This window comes from Halichondria panicea, chromosome 1 (genome assembly GCF_963675165.1).
Source record: "Halichondria panicea chromosome 1, odHalPani1.1, whole genome shotgun sequence".
Lineage (NCBI taxonomy): Eukaryota > Metazoa > Porifera > Demospongiae > Suberitida > Halichondriidae > Halichondria > Halichondria panicea.
This window is the reverse complement of record NC_087377.1, coordinates 11,521,977-11,540,513: the sequence shown is the minus strand read 5'-3', so window position 1 is coordinate 11,540,513 and position 18,537 is coordinate 11,521,977. Positions and strand designations below refer to the sequence as shown.

Genomic DNA, 18,537 nt, shown 5'->3' with positions numbered 1-18,537 from the left:
TTGTTTGTTTGTTTGTTTGTAATGTGTGGGTCTGCTTACCTGGATGCCATAGCACTGTGTTTACAGCATGGATAGCCTTAACACAACAATTAATTATTTAATAGTGGCAGATTTTTATGTTAAAGCTTCATTTTCGAATAAAAGCAAGCAAAAGCTAAGCTTGAACTTGTATGTTGCAGCTAGCTAACTACACGCGGCTTTTAATTCGAGGTACACTAGCTGATCGTGTGAAAACAACACTACAAGTATGAAAGCCCCTTTAAGAAACATTAAGAACCTTTGAAGATAGTTGCACTGTATTAAGGGACCTAACTGGCTGCGGTTGTATTTTGCAATCCTGTTATAGCTATAGTTTAGTTAGTTTAGAGTGTATCACCTTCTGAATCCTTTGTATTCTGTAACAGATCACCAAGTTGTGGGTGACCACTACATTCCTTGTCTTATCTCCACTTTGTACTTCATTCATCTATCTCTTTCTTTAACCTTGTAAGCTGCTGCTAGGCAATCAATATTGTTGTACATTGAGTGCTTAAAGCTTCCTGAACAGCTGTCTGAAAGATTGTGTTTAACTTAATAGTAGATGATTGTGTTTTTAGATGCAAAGATTATTGTTCATCCTCTCCCTGCCTCAGATCCTCTGGTATTGATCCCCTGGAACGGCTGTATTTAGGGAGATTCATTGTATCCATGACAACCCAGCTCACACAGACCAGCAGATGTACTCATGTGGTTCACTGGTCCCCAGCATGAGGATAGGAGGATGTATGGACTCACACTATCACAAGCTGTGGGAGAAGAGTGAAGAGTGAGGGTGTGTTATGTGTGTGGATATGCTGTGTGATTGAGGGTGTAGTGGGGTATGGGATAAAGGTATGTTGATGTTGTGTAGATTAGGTGTATTGATCATTTACAAAAGATGTGTGTTATAGTACTTTTGTAGATGTGCATGTAGTACCCGGTGGTCACTAGTCAGTGGCGGATCTAGGATTCTTGAAAGGGGGGTTCCAGGGCTCTGAGCGGGTCAAGGACTGTTAAATTTATCTAAAAAAAAGATCGCCACTTCTTCGAAACAGTGAGCATGTGCATTAACACACCGAATTTTTTCCTAAAAAAAGATCATCACTTTTAATAAGCAATCTGCATGCACTATGCTGGAGAGTTTTTAGCCTTCATAGTCACTGAAACTGCACAGACAAAGACTAACAAGGACTAAAGGTAAGTGAGAAGTGCATGTGAAGCTAGTAAGAAAGGAACAACTTGCTAACTAGCTGCTTGAGCCTCCCACTCACTTCTTTCTCAAAGGGGGGATTCAATTGAACCCAAAGAACCCCCTCTGGATCCGCCACTGTTAGTGATACACAAGGATCCAAGTGTTCAAGTGTTGAGTACAGCTTGTGTGTGATGTAAATTGAGGCCAGAGTATAAGTATTGTACCTCCCCCCCCTTCAGTTCCCTTCTCCAGCTTGAAATGCTCTCTCTCACTTCTTTTCGAGTGTGTTTAATGTTTTTCTCTCCCTTTCTCTGTCCACAGTTGCCTGCCCAAGTCGCTGGGTGAGGGAGTGTTTAAGAGACACCTCGAGCTGCATCTTCTATGGACTGACTGGTGAGTTGTTAGGACTGCATGTGTAGGAGCTATTACTTTCAATGGCATAGAAAAACTTTGTGTCCTTGTTTCCTAGCTATTTCAATATTGATGATGTAGATCTACATACAGTTATTTACATGCACCCCCCCCCCCCTCACAGAGCAGTGGTAATGCCCTGGTGCAGTCTGCTGGAGTGGACTGTCTCTATCAGCTGCTGGGGAGAATGATCCTCAGAGGGAAAATAATACAACATAATCCAATGTGAGTCTTTGCGTAATGTCTATCGTTTACCATATATATGAACATTACAATCATGTAACTCAAAGTCCTGCTCATTAAGCTTAATTAGGCTTAGGACGACTTTACCTATGTACATTCGATCCCTTCAGCCACTCTCTCCTCCTTTCTACCTCCATAATCTAACCCCGTAATGGCATTATTATTGCTTAATTAATATCCTAACTTCATGCCAGATCTTTATGTGCTGATGTTCCATATTTGCTGCAGGAATCTTGACAAGTCTGAAAGAACAGTATACAATGTACAATTATATAACTTGTTGTTTTTCTTACATTTGAAGCAATATAATTATGTGTACGTTTACTCTTTGTTCATCAATTTAAATAATTATGTGAACAGATGCAGCTATTGTTTGCATTGTTCTCAATTATACATATCCGATGCTGAATATAAACAATGCCATTATTATTTTATGAAAGTTGCAAAGAAAACAATTAACAACCGAATTTCATATACTGGGTATATTAAATGCACATAATAATTATTACCGCACATCGAGGCATAATTAATAACCGCATGCTGAGCTTGATTGATCACTTGGTTCATGAAGAAAAAACATGTGTACTCAATTTTCTGATTGACACAGATCTATAACTTGGGCTACGCCCTCGTGGTCGGGAGGTTTGCTGTCATAAACCCCTCTATAATTATAACTTTACATTAACTAATACATAGGTTTTACATATATAATTGTCTATAAGTTATACCAGGAGCCCATATAAATAAGAGATCGATCTAGAATTCTTATTTAATATGGGCTCCTGGTCATAATTATACGCTATCAAAAACACTGAGTCTATAACAAACAAAATACCAACAGAATGATAATTATTGCAATGTAACTTGTTCATAAAGAGTGAACGAGTTTCACCGTCCTAATGGTCCATACGCCTGGTTTGTGTTGAGTTTAATCTCCTCTTTGGGTGACACCTCCTCATAAACAGGACCAGCTGGTGCAGTGGACGCTGCGTTAGTTTGTCCTTCAGTTGCTGGGAAGTACACTGCTTTCTTACGAAAGAAAAGATACATCACTGGAGTCCAGTGAGGAATCCAATGACTAGAGTGACAATGAAAGTGATGACCACACACACTGATAGCGACAGTTGCAAAAGTGGAGAACAAGGGAGCGACAGTAGAAACTGTGAGATATGACTGTATTAATTTTGGGATAGCAAACAATTACTGACCTACACACATGATTGCCTCAGGCTCAGTGCTCCAGACTCCAGCATTAGTGCAAGTGATGGTGTTGGGTCCAGTCAGTGAGAATCCATTGTCACACTGGTAGGTCAGCACTGTTCCCTCCAACACTGTCTCGTTCAACCTCTCATACTCAACTATAGCACCATTGCAAGGCTCAGTAGGAAGAGCGCAGTTGACTATATAAGAAAATGACTGTATGAGTACATGTTTGTATCTCAATCAGCTGAACACGAGCATCCAATAACCTGCCATTGAATACATGTACTTATATATAATTAAGAAGTGTGGAACAAAGGCGGTGTATACATACATAATACAATTTACGTTGCAGAAATAACTTTTAGTTATGCCTCTAAACCAAGGCCAAGCCAACTTATTTACATGCTTCAAGGATGCTTTTGTGAAACTCAAAAAAAACCCAACGCCACCCACTCTAGAGGCTTATCTGTTATCACACTTACCAGTGTGGTTTGGGAAGCCTAAAAATTTGCCCAAACTACATTTCACCTGCATGGCCTCTCCCTGCACACCAAGCTCCCAGGATTCTGCACCCACTTTCCCCTACCCTCCACATCAGTGCATATGCTGGTCCTTACATCAAGGGGGAACAGTCCATCGTCACAGCGATAGGTGACTTCTGAACCCAGTGAGAAGGGTGGTGTCCCACCACTGACGTCCACACTGCCATTGGATGGTGCAGCAGGAGAGCCACAGGTGAGATCTGAGAAAAGACTATAGTATACAGTCATGACAATGAATATACCTACCTGAGAGACAGACGTATGTGGTGGGGTCAGGTGACCATCGTCCATTACTCTCACAGGTTGCTGGTACCATCTGTCCATTGCAAGTGAAGCTAAGAGTTGATCCTACTAGTGCAGGCAGTGGTGGAGCACTATTAATGGTCACTCGATCGGCAGGTGTTGGGTTGGAGGGGCAGGTAACTGCAGCAGATTAAATTACAGTGAAGCTAGTACGTGTAATATCTAACCAACAGTGATTCTAGTATACGTGTAATATCTAACCAATAAAAGGAATTGTCACCATCACATCACTGCTCGATCCTGCACAGTTGACAGCTCTGATTGTCACATTGTAGGGAGTGTTGTAGGAAACAGTTATCTGTGCTGAGGTGGTCTCCACGGTGACTGGTGATCCGGAGAGAGGTGTTGGAGAGATGGTGAGGACATAGCTGACAGACACTCTACCAGTAGAGGAGGGGGAGTCCCATTCCAGAGTGATATAATGGAGGAGTTGGGTTGGTTTTGTTGTGAAATTATCGTTGGAGCAGATGGAGAAGTAGGTGGCTCTGTAAGACTGAGAATCATTGTACTTATTATGAGGCTATATGTCTCACCTGCAGGATTCTGTTGCATCTCCAATACAACGCACAATGGTGCCGTTCAGCAAGGACAGCTCAGTGACTGTGGTGAGGGTAGAGGTGAGGCTATTACTACTGAACTCAGTTCTAGCTGCTTGAAACATGAAACGTTCTACCCCTATTTGTAATAGCTCAGTAGAAGCAGAAGACACCACTTGTGTCAACTGCGCAGTAACCACGTCAGGTGGAGGATCCACTTCCCACAAAAGTGAACTTCTACTAACAGAGCAGGTGAATACCACTGAGATAGTGGGGCAGGCCAAGCCATCACCAGCGCTAGACATCAAAGTAGAATCTGCATATGCATGCATTTAATTAAACTGCATAATATCATTCTACTGCTCTGTCACTGTATTCTTACTTGCACTTGCCGTTTTGTACAGGCTTTAAAGTATCAAGGCCATATTAATTCAAAATTTAACCATGTTGTGGTGCGAGCGTTGATGCACCTAGCTAGCAATAGCAGCTTTATCAATGTTGATATTGGTTTCTGTGGTAGTGTCATGAATGCAATTATCCTTTGAAGTTTTGCTGAGCTGTTCAATATCAATTAGGACACTAAGTTTTATGATCCTTGGATGGAGAAGAGAACAACACAATCAAACGTGAGTCTTTGCAGTTTACTGCATAAAACTTTCTATAAACATGCACATTAACTCAATTCTCTGCTCATTAAGCTTAGGCTTAGGATGACTTTACCTATGCATGTACATTTAAATTTAGTCACTTCAGCCACTCCCTGAGTCTACCTCTTATATATGTGTACCCTCTAATACTTTTTGAGTGCAGCAAAACATGGCGAGAGGCATTAGCACAGCACAGCTTGCACCACACGTTAATAATATTAATTGTTTTTCTTACAAATAATTATACTTATTGTACTGTGATTTGATTTATTTTTGCTGCAGGATGGACAAGTCTGACAGAACAGTAACATGCAGTTGTATAATTAATTCTTGTTATTTGTTCATCAGTTTATGCAAACAGATGCAGTGCTACATGTATTGTTTACATTGTCTCAATGAATAATAATGAAAGTTGCAAGGAAAACAATAGCTGAAAGCTATAGGGTGTAATGCACATATACATGTACTACCACACACCGAGCCATAATTATAATAACTGTCGAGTTTGATCACTTGATTCATAGGTATAAAGAAACACACCACTTTATTCTATTTCAGTCTGATTGAGGAAGTCAGAAAAACCACATTATAAGGTTTTACAGCAAAAAATAATTATAACCTGTATATGGGATATACAGATGTCATTGCATGAGACAATCTATGATTAGTATTAGAATTATAGGCATTAATTAACACTATCTACAAATGTATATTAAACTATAGCGAGTCTATACAAGTCTATAAACAACCAGAATGATCGCATTATTGATGTATTAAAATTAAGAGTGAACAACGTCACAGTCCTAATGGTCCGTACGCCTGGTTTGTGTTGAGTTCAATGTCCTCTTTGGGTGACACCTCCTCATAAACAGGACCAACTGGTGTAGTGGACGCTGCGTTAGCTTGTCCTTCAGTTGCCGGGAAGTACACCGCCTTCTTACGAGAGAAAAGATGCATCACTAGGAGTCCAGTGAGGAATCCAATGACTAGAGTGACAATGAAAGTGATGACCACACTGATAGCGACAGTTGCAGAAGTGGAGAACAATGGAGCGATAGTAGAAACTGTGAAATGAGATAGTAGATAGTATATAATATTACAAAGCTCATCACCTTCAGTCATAAGTACACACACGATTGCCTCAGGCTTAGTACTCCAGACTCCAGCATTAGTGCAAGTGATGGTGTTGGGTCCAGTCAGTGAGAATCCATTGTCACACTGGTAAGTCAACACTGTTCCCTCCAACACTGTCTCATTCAACCTCTCATAGTCCAATATAGCACCGTTGCACGGTTCAGCAGGTACAGTGCAGTTGACTATATGTATAGGGACGGTCAGAAAATAACTGTGAGTATACATCTTTGTATCTCATCAGCTCAATATGAGCACCCATTAATGACCTGCCATTGCAGAATACTAAAAAATGTGGAACAAAGGCAGTACAATTGTACACATGCAGTCACATAAACAATTTTTTTGACAGAAAAATCAAGCTTCTAACCTGGCCTCTCCCTGCACACCAAGCTCCCAGGATTCTCCACCCACTCTCCCCTACCCCCCACATCAGTGCATGTACTGGTCCTCACATCAAGGGGGAACAGTCCATCGTCACAGCGATAGGTGACCTCTGAACCCAGTGAGAAGGGTGGTGTCCCACCACTGATGTCCACACTACCTCTAGATGGTGCAGCAGGAGAACCACAGGTGGCAACTGAGAGGAGGGGACTATAGCGTATACAATGCAGCCATGATATTAATTACAACTTACCTGAGAGACACATGTAAGTGGTGGGGTCAGATGACCATCGTCCATCACTCTCACAGGTTGCAGTTACTGTCTGTCTATTGCAAGTGAAGCTTAGTATTGATCCTATTAGTACAGGCAGTGGTGGACGACCATTGATGGTCACTCGATCCGCAGGTGGTGGATTAGAGGGGCAGGTAACTGCATTGGAGAAACGTAATAATTATAAGGTGTAGGTTACTAATCCATAGAAAAAATGACACTGCATTCCTTCTATTGGTCACTTCTACTAACCAATAGCAGGAATCACCACCATTAAAGCACTGCTATTGCCAGCACAGTTGACAGTTTTGATGGTCACAGTGTAGTGAGTGTCGTAGGAGATGGTTATCTGTGCCGAGGTGGTCTCCACGGTGACTGGTGACTCGGAGAGAGGTGTTGGGGAGATGGTGAGGGCATAGCTGACAGACACACCACCAGTAGAGGAGGGGGAGTCCCAGTCCAGAGTGATAATGGAAGAGAGAGTTTGATTTTGAATGGAGGAAATTATTGGGTTGAGTGGAGAAGTTGGGGCACCTGCAAATTCATGATTAGCTGCATGGAGAATTTAAAAACTCACCAGCAACTGTTACAGTCTGTTGTGACTCTATTACAACACCATTATTAATAGTAGCAGTACAGGTGACATTGCTACCATCCAGTACAGACACTTCACTGAGGTTGATGAGAGTGGACGTCACATTTCCATCATCATTGCTCACAAAAACAGCCTCAAACATGATCACTCCAGATCCAAATGTGTCCCTTCGACCAACTTGTGAGAATATATTGAATGGATTTATTTGTACTTCTGACATCAACATAGACTCTGCTGGAGGATCTACTCTCCATTGCAATGCAACAACACCAGGTACGAAGCATGTGAACAAAACTGTCTCTCCAGGACACGCCACACTCGTGTTATACATCAGATCCAAAGTGGCCTCTGTTTTGGAAACAAAATGACAGAAGTATCTAATAGGGCAATAATATGGTACAGTTACATGTATTTGTACTTGAATACTGAATACACATGATACATCTGCTATCAGCCTATCTACCTTAATTAAAACATAGCTACGTACCGGTACCCAGGCTAGATCTAGTCTAGGCACGAACTTTACCTGCAACAACAAAAGATGATAGGAGATAGAACAGGAGACATATCTGGACAAGAAGATCCATCGCTAACTGCATGAAAACAAATCCCAGCTAGACATAAACTACATTAGCTGCACAGCCCCCTCTAGCCTCGGTCCCAGGCCAATTTTTCTTCAAATAGAAGGAAGTTGAAAAATACCAGTAGGCGATCTAGCGTTCAATTGGAGACGGATCGGCCTGGGGTCGAGGCTGAGCCCCCTCATGCTCATCTGTGACAACAAGGCCAAGCCTCCGGGGCAATTTACTGTAAGTCGGAACCTGGTTTGGGATTTCAGATGTTTATATGTACGTAGAGTAAGTAACCGATCTTCGCCAGATACCTATAATCGGCGGCTATTGCTCGAAGCACAAGACGATTTTGCACAAAACTAACTACATGGACCTACAGGTGGGTAAGAAAGTAACAGCTCCCAAAAATTTGGAAAGAATAACTCGCTTGCGGACGGAGTGGTGGTCATGAGAAGTGAGCTGCCGAATTGATCAATTGTCGTCAGTGAGACATTTATCTCCGTCTTTGCACACTTACTAAGCACTGAAACTACCAACACTAAACAATACTTCTTGGAACAACTCTAACTAGTTAGCCTCGATTCCAAGCCGCTGAGAAAGGCGGCCTGGTATACACTGTTTACGCATGCGCCAGAATTACCAAGAATCTTGGTAATCGTAAATTGCAGTATATTTATCAGTATTCTTATTCCGCATTAGTTTGTAAAACATTGATATCCGTTTCATTTATAATGATGTCATTGAAAAAGAAATCTAGTACAAGTTGTGTAATGGCTGCTACCTTCTCTTTAGCCTCGGTCCCAGGCCGATTTTTTTTAATAGAACGAAGTTGAAAAATACGGCCTGGTATTGATTGTATCTGGGCGTGGCAGGAACCGGAAACCAAAGCAGAGATTCTTCACACTTTGTTTCCTGTCATATTTCACCGTATAAGTTTAATACCGTAATTTAGCTCCGTGTATGCTCTGAAGTAACTGAAATCTAGCCATAGATTATCTAGCTAGCTAGCTACTGCAAGTTTAAGTTGTTCAGATTAACGTATACATTGTCTGCTTCACAAGAAGGCCCCACTCTCATTGCAGAACAGGCCCAGCTCTTGTCAGAAGGAAGAAACGTCTTTGCCATGGTTTTCAACATGGTATGGCAAGTCTCTTGCTTTCACTCACTGCCCTTTGTGATGGACTACAAACTAGTAGGTAGGACCAACACTGCCGGCCCATGTAGATAGGTGTGTTGTTCTTGCAAATCTCTCTGCTTCTTGTTTTTTGGTTCCTAACCACGCCCAGATACACGCCCAGATACAATCAACACCAGGCCTAGCCTCCTTCACCGGCCTTTGAAAGAAGGCCTGCTATCGACTGCTTGCGCATGCGCCAAATTATTGGATTTTTTCCCGTAAATATTTTTATAATACTATAATATTGGATTTTCCCCCCGTAAATATTCCTATAATACTGGATACATCAGAGAAAATATCCTAAAAGTCATACACAGAGCTATATAGCTAGCTAGCTAGCTAGAAACAGAGCTGTGTAGGTTTGTTGTACTGCTATTTTCTTCTGATAGAATCAGTAGCAGTAGTATAGTAGACTTTCACCAAGTTAGTGTTAAATGGGCGTGGCCTGTCCATATAGGCTCTTATCAGCCGTCACTCCTTTCAGACGATCGTCATCCACACTGTTGCAGGCTGTGAGTCTTTTGTTAACATAGCAGGCTAAGGGTAGCTATCAGAGAATGCTATCCAATGGGCTAGAAACCTTCAATCCAACTTTCTATCTACTTCCTTCAATCCACTTCCTTTCGTTGTGATGTCATAGTTTTACTGAGCATAAACGATGTTATCCAAAGCCCCCAGATACCGGGGGGATATTAGCGCATGCGCAAGCAGTCGATACCAGGCCCAACTTCCCTAGCGGGAAGTGCGGCCTGGGATCGAGGCTACACCAGGCCTAGTCAGTTGTTCCGCCAAGATTCCGGAAGTACTATATTAGCCTCGATTCCAAGCCGCTGAGAAAGGCGCAAGGGGCTGGAGTCGAGGCTAGTACTATATAAGTACACAAATTTATTTGCAACGGAAGTTCAACTTCCGCTATCAAAATGAAGCTAATACTAAAAGTAATTAAATATTCACACACTTATATTCTACGAAGTATTGTACATACACTCACGAACGAGCTCAGGCACGTAGAACTGTTCCTAGTCTACATGCATACACGAGAATAGTTGTTAAGCTTTTATAAGTTTGGCTCCACGAGCTCAAATAGCACTCTATGTCATATGATAGTACTCCTCTAGAACAAGTGACAAAAAATTTTGCTAACAAAGTGAAGCTATGTGATGGGTATCAACAAAATTTGTAAGCTTTGAGCATTACTTTGCAAAAACATTTTGCTTGTACCCAGCTTTGAAGCAAAAATTATGAGCTTGCAAAACTTGACCACAATTTCCATGTCAAACCACATGGAGTCCCACAAGATGGAGTGCACCACACAGACTATGGCACATCATAGACATTCCAGGTTTGTTGTGTCACACAATAATGATAATTATAAAAAATTAATACAAACATTTGTAAAATAGTGTCTAGCTAGTAAGCGAAAAACTAGAAGGCAGCTTTCTTTTGGGGAAGTCAGTGACAGTGTTGCAGACAACGGAGTATGTGAGTTGTGCCATGGCGTCAGTGGGAATATGAGTAGTCCAAGCAACTGGCGAAGTGAGCCAGCACGTACCCTTGCAGCCTCCTTGAACATTGATTTCACTCGTCAGGTTTGTCCTAAATGTAGAAAAGATATAACACGCTGTTTAGGGGATGATACATACGCACCACGATGGGACAAACCTAACAAAAAAAGCATATGTAGTGTATTGGAATGTACAGATGCTATACTAGCGTCACTCGGTAAACCCAAAGATCTCATAGAAGATGCATTTCGACGCGCTAAAGTGGATGTGACTACATATCCTTTTTTAGCAAAATAGGAAAAACAACATTTTTACGATATTTTTACCAGAACGCTAAGTTTATATCTTCAGGATTGGAAAGCTCAATCCCAGGCACCCTAGCAAATGTAAGACTTTCAAATCAAGAGTACGAATTGGGTTTTTTAGCATTTGTACGTCTGGTGGGAACAGCTTACTTTAAACAACATGCAACAGGATTTGATACTAACTCACCAGCTACATATTACCATTCATTGTCTGAACAAAATTTAACAGTTAAAGAACAACACTCTATTTGGCTAGACAATAATAAGGCAAAATATCTGGGACAGGGTCAAATTTGAAAACGAGATGATACCATCTGATGATGCACTTTTGCTTCATTGGAAGTGATCGTGTTGGGTTCTACACATGTGGCAACAATCTGATCAACCCATTATGACATTAGAGCCATTAGAAAACTACGGTTGGAGTATCACAGACAATGAGCTCACCATTAAATGGGATACTGCCACCAACGTACAGGCTGTCCGTGATCGAGTCAACTCACTCCTTAAAGGATGCAAGTGTTCGACAGGTTGTTTGACTGGACGGTGTGGCTGCAAGAAAAGGGGGAAGCATTGTTCAATTGGCTGTGAGTGTTTAAATTGTGGTAATAACATAGCAGGGTCAAAACAGAAGGAAACTCACATTATATCTCTGGAAGATGTGGAGGCAGGCAGATTGATAGACAGAGAAGGGGAAGACATCGTCGACTGGGTGTTCGGACAAAATACAGGGAGTGACAGTCAAACCAGTCAGTCCGAATCAGAGCCTGAGTTAGACTAAGATTAAATTGTTATGTTTAAGATATTGTTTGTTATGCTTAAAATATTGTTTATGTTTTTACTTGTACTCAAATTGTGTGTGGCTTTACTAGGCATGCTAAAACAAGTGACAAAAAATTTTGGTAACAACGAATCTGTTCTTTACTTAGCATACACTGTAGCTAAAGGCTTGTACAACAGCTACCAGCTAAAACTGGCTTGTACTCGCTCACCGTTATTCCATAAGCGCCGTCTCAGTAAAAATTCCAGGGGGGCTGGTGGTAGCTTTTTGTAACAAAAACAGTGCAACCTCTTTCAAAAATAAGAGGCATGGCATTATTTAAGGCTTGGTGGTTGCTACAACACCTATGCAGCCAGTATCAGACGTTATAGCTTGAGTTATAGGACTGTATCTTCAGCTATTGCCACTAACCTACACACTATCAAGCAGAGCTTCTTTGTGATTTTTGTTGCTGTTGATGACGTCACGGTTGCAAATATATTCTTCTTCTTCTTCTTCTTTGTAGCCTCCAAATAATGAAGAGTAGCCCATTGGGCAGACGAAAAAGAATATTGAAAATGGGTATTATTATAACACGCAGTAAGAGGGTGGAGCTTTAAACCAATGTGCTTGTGAGAAGGAGATCAGCGCGGGTTTGCCTTAGATCTTTGATGAAGAGCAAGAGCCACTCTTGCGCATGGGCAGCTTTCAGCCAGACAAGGCCTTGCAGGAGATTGTAGAGGGTGTCATGTAGTGCCCTTGGGTCGTGGGGGAGGTGAACACTGATGCAGGATGGGGCATCCTGCAGGAGAGCAAGTCTGCGCATTGAGAGAGCAGGGCAACTTACTAAAAAGTGTGAAGGTGATTCTTCTTCAGTGTTGCATAGTTTGCACGATCCATCACCGGGAGAGATATTTCCTCTGTTGCGATATCTTCACGTGAGCTGTCAGATGGCGGAGCAACTGTAGTTGTCGGCCTAGCTAGAAACAACTCGGGCTGGAATCGAGGCTACCTTCTCTTCTGCTCTTGTGTACGCGTTATCCTGTGTTGGAATACCAGGTCTAGTCTTGAAAGACAAGCAGCTGGAGGCGTTGAAGTGTCTGTACGCTGGTGTTTATGTGGGTACCGTACCGACCGGCTATGGCAAGTCCCAGAGCAAGTCCATCTGCTTTCCAGACACTCCCTTTCTTGATTGATGTGAAGCTTGACAGGACCAGTGCACTCTCTGAAAGAAGTGTTGTGATGGTGATTTCTCCTCTTGTTTCTCTGAGTGAAGCCATCTTCAAAGTGTTGGTGTGTCTGTTCGACGTTCAGTGCCATTCTCTCTGGAAGGAAGTATTGTTGTGACATTTGCCGAAAATAAGTACGTGGTATCTGATCCGAGAACTGTGTGGCCTGAATGTGTTTACAATCCGAGGGACTTGTGTGTATCCTATCCGAGGGACTTGTTGCTTGAGTGTGTATCCGGACTTGTTGCTTGAGTGTGTATTAATGGATAGTGCTTTCAATGGTAAATCTATTGTGTAAATCAATAAGTAGTCCTCACATTATGTTACGTCACAGCCACTGTACTTATCCACATTTATTTTTTACCCACAGGTTTAACTAATTTCTTATGAGATTAACTTGTCGCCTGAGTGTGTATCCGATCCAAGCCTCAAGTTAATGAATAAATCTACAGAGCTGATGTTTTACTTAGCTGTCTCTGTCTACAGTATATGCAGAGAGGTAGCCTCTTTTTCTTTTTTCTGTTCTTTATCACAATAAGATAAAATACTGTTTTAACGTTCAATGAGATAAATACGGTAAATAATAAATTAATTGTCCACCCACGCGCCAACAGTAAATACCAGGCCCACTATTCAAGGGGCTGGAGTCGAGGTAGCCTCGATCCCAGGCCCAGTTTTCGCTTTTATAACGGTTAGGCGAACAACTGGGCCTGGTACTAGTTGTCTGCGCATGCGTCAAATTTTCATTGTATATTTGTGGTCGGCAAAAATATTTAATAAATCAATAATAGAAATTTGTACACAGAAAATGCACAGAGTGAGTACACAAAAGATGCACATAGGGAGCTGCTTCACAAAGGCCTGGGGAGTTGCCAGTTGTGCTGCAGCACAATTACAGTGACCCAGGGCAACTTCAGGATGATTGAATGCCTTCAAATTACGTTTCAAAAAGATTTAGCAGACTGCTGGACTTCTCTGATTCTAGGCCCCAACTCGTAACTCATTGCTTGAGAAAACGTAGATTCTCTTGATGTCTCTGAGCTACCCAGCAACGCTCGAATGAGCAGGTCATACTCCAGTCCTGTGTCTGTGAGTATAGGACAATATTAAAAGAAACCAAAGACGGTTAAACCCTTACCTCAAACTGTCCAGTCTCGTCCGTTAGTATAGCCAAGAGGAGCACTGTTGGGATAGCTGGATATTAGCCATTGCTCCTGTACAGAGAAGTAGACATTTTAAATACGTGTAGATCTATACATATTAAATTTCTCGGTTATAGTGTCATTGTCGACGAGCTGATGATGGCAGCACCAAGTTCTCTAGCTCACACTCTTCACTTGATCCACCATATTAATGATGAAACTATAGTCTACCTACATTCTTGCCAAACATGAACAAGACTTGATAGCATAGCCGGCCATAGGGCCCACACAAAAATATCTGACCTTAACAAGCTTGACAAAGCTTTATACCTCTTCCCTTGTTGTTCAGTCTTCAGAATAAGCTTCAGAGAAGAGAGAAGCTTCAGCTAAGAGCCATTCCAATCGATTCCAATAATGATAAAACGGGAACTGACTTCTAGTACACGATAGTACACGAATATAAATGTCACAAAAGTGAACGAGAATATCCATTCGTCAGAATCTGACGAACGATTGACGCATGCGCAGACAACTAGTACCAGGCCCAGTTGTTCGCCTAACCGTTATAAAAGCGAAAACTCGGCCTGGGATCGAGGCTAGAGTCGAGGCTACTAACTAGTGAGCACTACTTGCAGGTAAAGCAGCGTTAGCTGCAGATCGAGCCCCACCCAGCTCAGAGGAGGAATGCCAGTGTCAAAAGGTCACTAATTAAAACACCACATGGCCCTATGTTTTACATGTAAAACTGAGTTTACCCTCGCGCCCCTGAGTTTATACAACACCAATAGCTTGATCCTCTTTATAATCACAACAGAAATTGGTTGAGCTATCGCGCCCCAGAGGAATCAGCTTGAGAAAGGAGATCCAGGATTTAATTGCAACCTTTGACCTTTTATTGCATTCTTCGAAACCACAAGATATGGAAATTACCCTTCCGTGGCTAGGGTATAAATTTTGATGTACTGGCTTGCTGCACTGGATAGATCTAGGTATAGTAAGCTTCCCAAACAAGCAAATAAAGAACAGAAGCACTAAGCTGTTATATGCAGCAAAGGTCAAGAACCCAGAACAAGAATGTTAAATCTTTCATTAAACATGACCTTATTGACCCTGGCGTTCCTCCTCTGCATCCAGCTAGCTAGGCATGACGAAAATGTTGCAAAAAATAATGCTGATTCAGCAATAATATGCACATAAACTTCAGTGTGGCCTGGAATCGAGGCTAATCCCTTTAATTATTCCTGACTGTGTACAATTGTTGCTGAATCAGCATTATTTTTTGCACAAAATATTCGTCTGATTACGTAACACGACAAGGAGTGTTTCAACGAATATCATTGAAACTGTCGTTCGTTTCCAATCCCAGACATAATTGCTGTGGCCGAGAATAATTATGCTCTCGGTGCGCATGCGCAAGCGAGGTTCCCTCCCTTTTCGATCTGACTTAGCCTCGGTCCCAGGCTGATTTTTTCTTAATAGAACGAAGTTGAAAAATACGGACGGCCTGGTATTGATTGTATCTGGGCGTGGCAGGAACCGGATACCAAAGCAGAGATTCTTCACACTTTGTTTCCTGTCATATTTCCCCATAAGTTTAATACCGTAATTTAGGCACCATTAGGCACCTCGATGCTTCACTGTTTTGTAGGCTGTACAGAGAAACTGCAAGTAGCCAAAAGTGGTCTAGGAGCATTCCCACCGCCCTCTCACCTTCCCTACACTGCTGAAAAGATTCCAAGATGGATCTAGACTAGTATTTAGATTTTTTTGACACTTCTCCAATTTTTGTTTAACAGGATTATGATCTATATGAGCAGAGGAGGTCAGAGCACCATTAATCTGTTTCTCTTTAGCGTTCTCTAGCTCTTACTTGCACTGATAAGCTTTTACATTCTCACCTTTGACCTCAAAGGAATTCTATAAAGGTTTATAATTATCACATGGCTGAAGGCGTCATGATGATCGTTGTCCAACCTCCTCTGGGCCTAGTTGTCGGCCTAGCTAGAAACAACTCGGTCTGGAATCGAGGCTAGGTTACTACTAAGAAATTACATTTGGGATTGACATTATTAATTTGGGTATATTTTGGGTACTATAATTATTTTTGGGTATTGATAATTATTTGGGTATATACTATTAAAGGAACTATTTTTGTGCACGAAAAGCATAGATCTATCTGGGTGGTGATAAATGATATTTGGGTACACAACTTGAGGGCCAAATTTAAATATTCACCGTTCAAATAAAAAGTAACATTTTGGCACTAATCACCCTCCATAATACAGTAGACTCTCGTTAATCGGGTCACCCTTGGGACCATGCAGCTTAATTGGCCGGAATATACCTAGACTCGCAAGCCACTCCCTTTTCTCTGATTGGACGGGGGCGGGAGAAAAGGGACTGGTGACTCTGGGCTACAGCTTCTGTCTCTACCAGAATTTGGGTAGAGATTATTCATTGATTTTTCCACGTGATCCAAAAATTGCGTGAGGTTAAGTAGAATTGCGTAGCCTGCAAAAGTGATTGCGGGCTTCTTAGCAACAGTTTGAGAATGGATGCTAGTGCTAGAAAAGAGAAGATGATGGAGTAATAACGACATCAGGCATTCAGCTAGGATATAGTCATCTAAGACACCAGCAGAGATTAGCTTGTTTTAGTTTTACCAAGGGCGTATACAGAGAAGAGGGCATGCAACTCGCCCAATTCTCAGAATCATCCGACTTCGTATTGAGCTATTTTTAGAACTGCCCACAAAACGCCCACGCGTAATCTTTGACCGCACACAAAGTCTTTTTTATATTATTATTATTATGTGAACTTTACAGCTATGCACAAAAGAAATTAAGTGAAAATTATTGGGTGAGAGGAAATAGCTGACAGACTTACTCCAACATTGGAGCAGCTGATGTATATTATATAATCTATAGAGTGATAAGTATAGTTAACAGAGGATCCTATATATATGACATTTAGAGCATGGGCAAACCATATGAAATGAACATAAGTTATTTGTGTCAAAGTTTTCTAGAAAATCTGACACTAAAAAGTCCGAAGTCTTTTTCTTGATTGTTCCTAGAGATGAATCTAGATTTATTAAATTCGACGGCAATTTATTCCATACTTTTGCAATTCTAATGAAGTAGAAGTGTCTTGAATAGTTATTTCTAGCAAATTTAATTTGAAGGGAATGGCCTGAGCAGCCTGCCCTGGTTTTGGATGAAGTGAAAGATACTAGTTCTCTTATATCATCCGACTGCTGCTGCATACATTTCACAATAAACATGATATCTTGCAGTTCAAACCATCTCATGAGGGGCAATAACTTTAATTTGCAGAGTCTTGCTTTGTAGTCTGATACATAATCATTAAGGATATATTTTGTGGCTCTGCGTTGCACTTTTTCTAGTGACTTGATATCCTTTATTAATTTAGGTCTCCACAACTGCGAGCAATATGTTAAGTGAGTTCTGACAAGAGACAGATATAATTGTTTCTTTAAATTAGTTGAATAGTTTGTTGGAATGATCCTTCTAATAAGATTGAGTGACATGTAAGCCTTTCCACATATTTTACTATGCTATTGAGACCATGAGAGATCTTGCGTAACTGTTATCCCTAAATCACGATAAGAATTGACTTGTTCTATGGTGTTATCCTGAACAGAGTAATGACTAGTTTCTTCAGTTTGCTTCAACGATAGTAGCTAGCTAGCTCGATTGCAGCATAGTAAAACTAGTTCTCAGCAGCAGTATGGCTCGTACTAGCAGTGTCAAAGGCAAACCATCCAACAGTTGCAACTCCAAGAAGATGAAACCTAGGTACAATAAACCTGTCTTCCTGAGTCTCTGGTACTTCTTAACAATGCGCCCAGCACTTAACTTCCCGCTCGAAGGGGTTGTCTTGGACCTGGCTGGACTAGGACTGGTCATGACACTTCTCTAAAATAATACTCCACTGTAATAATGTTAGCTAGCTAGCTAGCAAAGGCAGCTCTGATGTACACGCCCATAATTATAACTCCGTAAACAACACCGCCCACTTGTTCACGTCCGTATACTGGATTCTATTTTTAGCATATCTGGTCTCTCGAAGTCGGATGAGTACGTAAGGTACATAGTGAGTTGCATGCCCTCTTCTCTGTATACGCCCTTGGTTTTACGTGATGAGAACTGGCAGCCGAAAGTCATTGGTTGCCTAAAGCTTTTAATAACCTGTACAATACAAGACAGATAATGGCAGAGTGCAGCAGTTGAATTGAGAGTAGCCAGACTTGTACAAGCTGTCTTAAATCGCTGCCACTCCTCGATTCAAAGAAGGACTGCCAAGATTTCTACGTTCATCAGCTGTTCCATGCTAATCCACAAGTTGTGG

The 18,537-nt window shown here is 41.5% G+C and overlaps 2 protein-coding genes and 1 long non-coding RNA gene across 4 annotated transcripts; all 3 read right to left on the bottom strand.

Annotated features, from left to right (window-relative positions):
- Nucleotides 1-2,752: 2,752 nt before the first annotated feature.
- On the bottom strand, nt 2,753-4,444 carry LOC135348826 (E-selectin-like). The gene is made up of 5 exons (XM_064547574.1): nt 4,114-4,444; nt 3,856-4,032; nt 3,619-3,809; nt 3,073-3,280; nt 2,753-2,916 (listed from the first exon to the last, which is right to left on the bottom strand). Exons 1-5 carry the CDS (start codon nt 4,133-4,135, stop codon nt 2,753-2,755), a joined length of 762 nt encoding a protein of 253 aa, XP_064403644.1. The 5' UTR covers nt 4,136-4,444.
- Nucleotides 4,445-5,616: 1,172 nt separating this feature from the next.
- On the bottom strand, nt 5,617-8,132 carry LOC135347060 (CUB and sushi domain-containing protein 3-like). 2 transcript variants are annotated; one of them, XM_064544910.1, is made up of 7 exons: nt 8,003-8,132; nt 7,459-7,824; nt 7,134-7,415; nt 6,864-7,040; nt 6,597-6,806; nt 6,208-6,411; nt 5,617-6,159 (listed from the first exon to the last, which is right to left on the bottom strand). In XM_064544910.1, the coding sequence occupies exons 1-7, from the start codon at nt 8,073-8,075 to the stop codon at nt 5,891-5,893; spliced, it is 1,581 nt and encodes a 526-aa protein (XP_064400980.1). In that variant the 5' UTR covers nt 8,076-8,132; the 3' UTR covers nt 5,617-5,890. The 2 variants fall into 2 exon arrangements, with proteins under 2 accessions (XP_064400980.1, XP_064400987.1); XM_064544917.1 differs by having other exon boundaries at nt 7,459-7,853; nt 8,003-8,117.
- Nucleotides 8,133-10,094: 1,962 nt separating this feature from the next.
- Nucleotides 10,095-12,293, bottom strand: LOC135347501 (uncharacterized). Its single transcript, XR_010398401.1, has 4 exons — nt 12,028-12,293; nt 11,679-11,812; nt 11,483-11,587; nt 10,095-10,821 (listed from the first exon to the last, which is right to left on the bottom strand). It is a non-coding gene; the product is annotated as an uncharacterized LOC135347501 (long non-coding RNA).
- Between the last annotated feature and the right edge of the window lie 6,244 nt (nt 12,294-18,537).

What these genes read in the sequence shown, in the direction of transcription:
- LOC135348826 (XM_064547574.1), bottom strand. Translation starts at nt 4,135, where the DNA reads ATGGTGACAATTCCTTTTATTG. An exon ending in CACATACGTCTGTCTCTCAG is followed by an intron (nt 3,810 to 3,855) that starts GTAGGTATATTC and finishes GTCTTTTCTCAG; the next exon opens with ATCTCACCTGTGGCTCTCCT. An exon ending in TGCAGAATCCTGGGAGCTTG is followed by an intron (nt 3,281 to 3,618) that starts GTGTGCAGGGAG and finishes GTACTCATACAG; the next exon opens with TCATTTTCTTATATAGTCAA.
- LOC135347060 (XM_064544910.1), bottom strand. Translation starts at nt 8,075, where the DNA reads ATGCAGTTAGCGATGGATCTTCTTGTCCAGATATGTCTCCTGTTCTAT. An exon ending in ATCATCTTTTGTTGTTGCAG is followed by an intron (nt 7,825 to 8,002) that starts GTAAAGTTCGTG and finishes TTTCCAAAACAG; the next exon opens with AGGCCACTTTGGATCTGATG. An exon ending in GTGTGTACTTATGACTGAAG is followed by an intron (nt 6,160 to 6,207) that starts GTGATGAGCTTT and finishes CTCATTTCACAG; the next exon opens with TTTCTACTATCGCTCCATTG.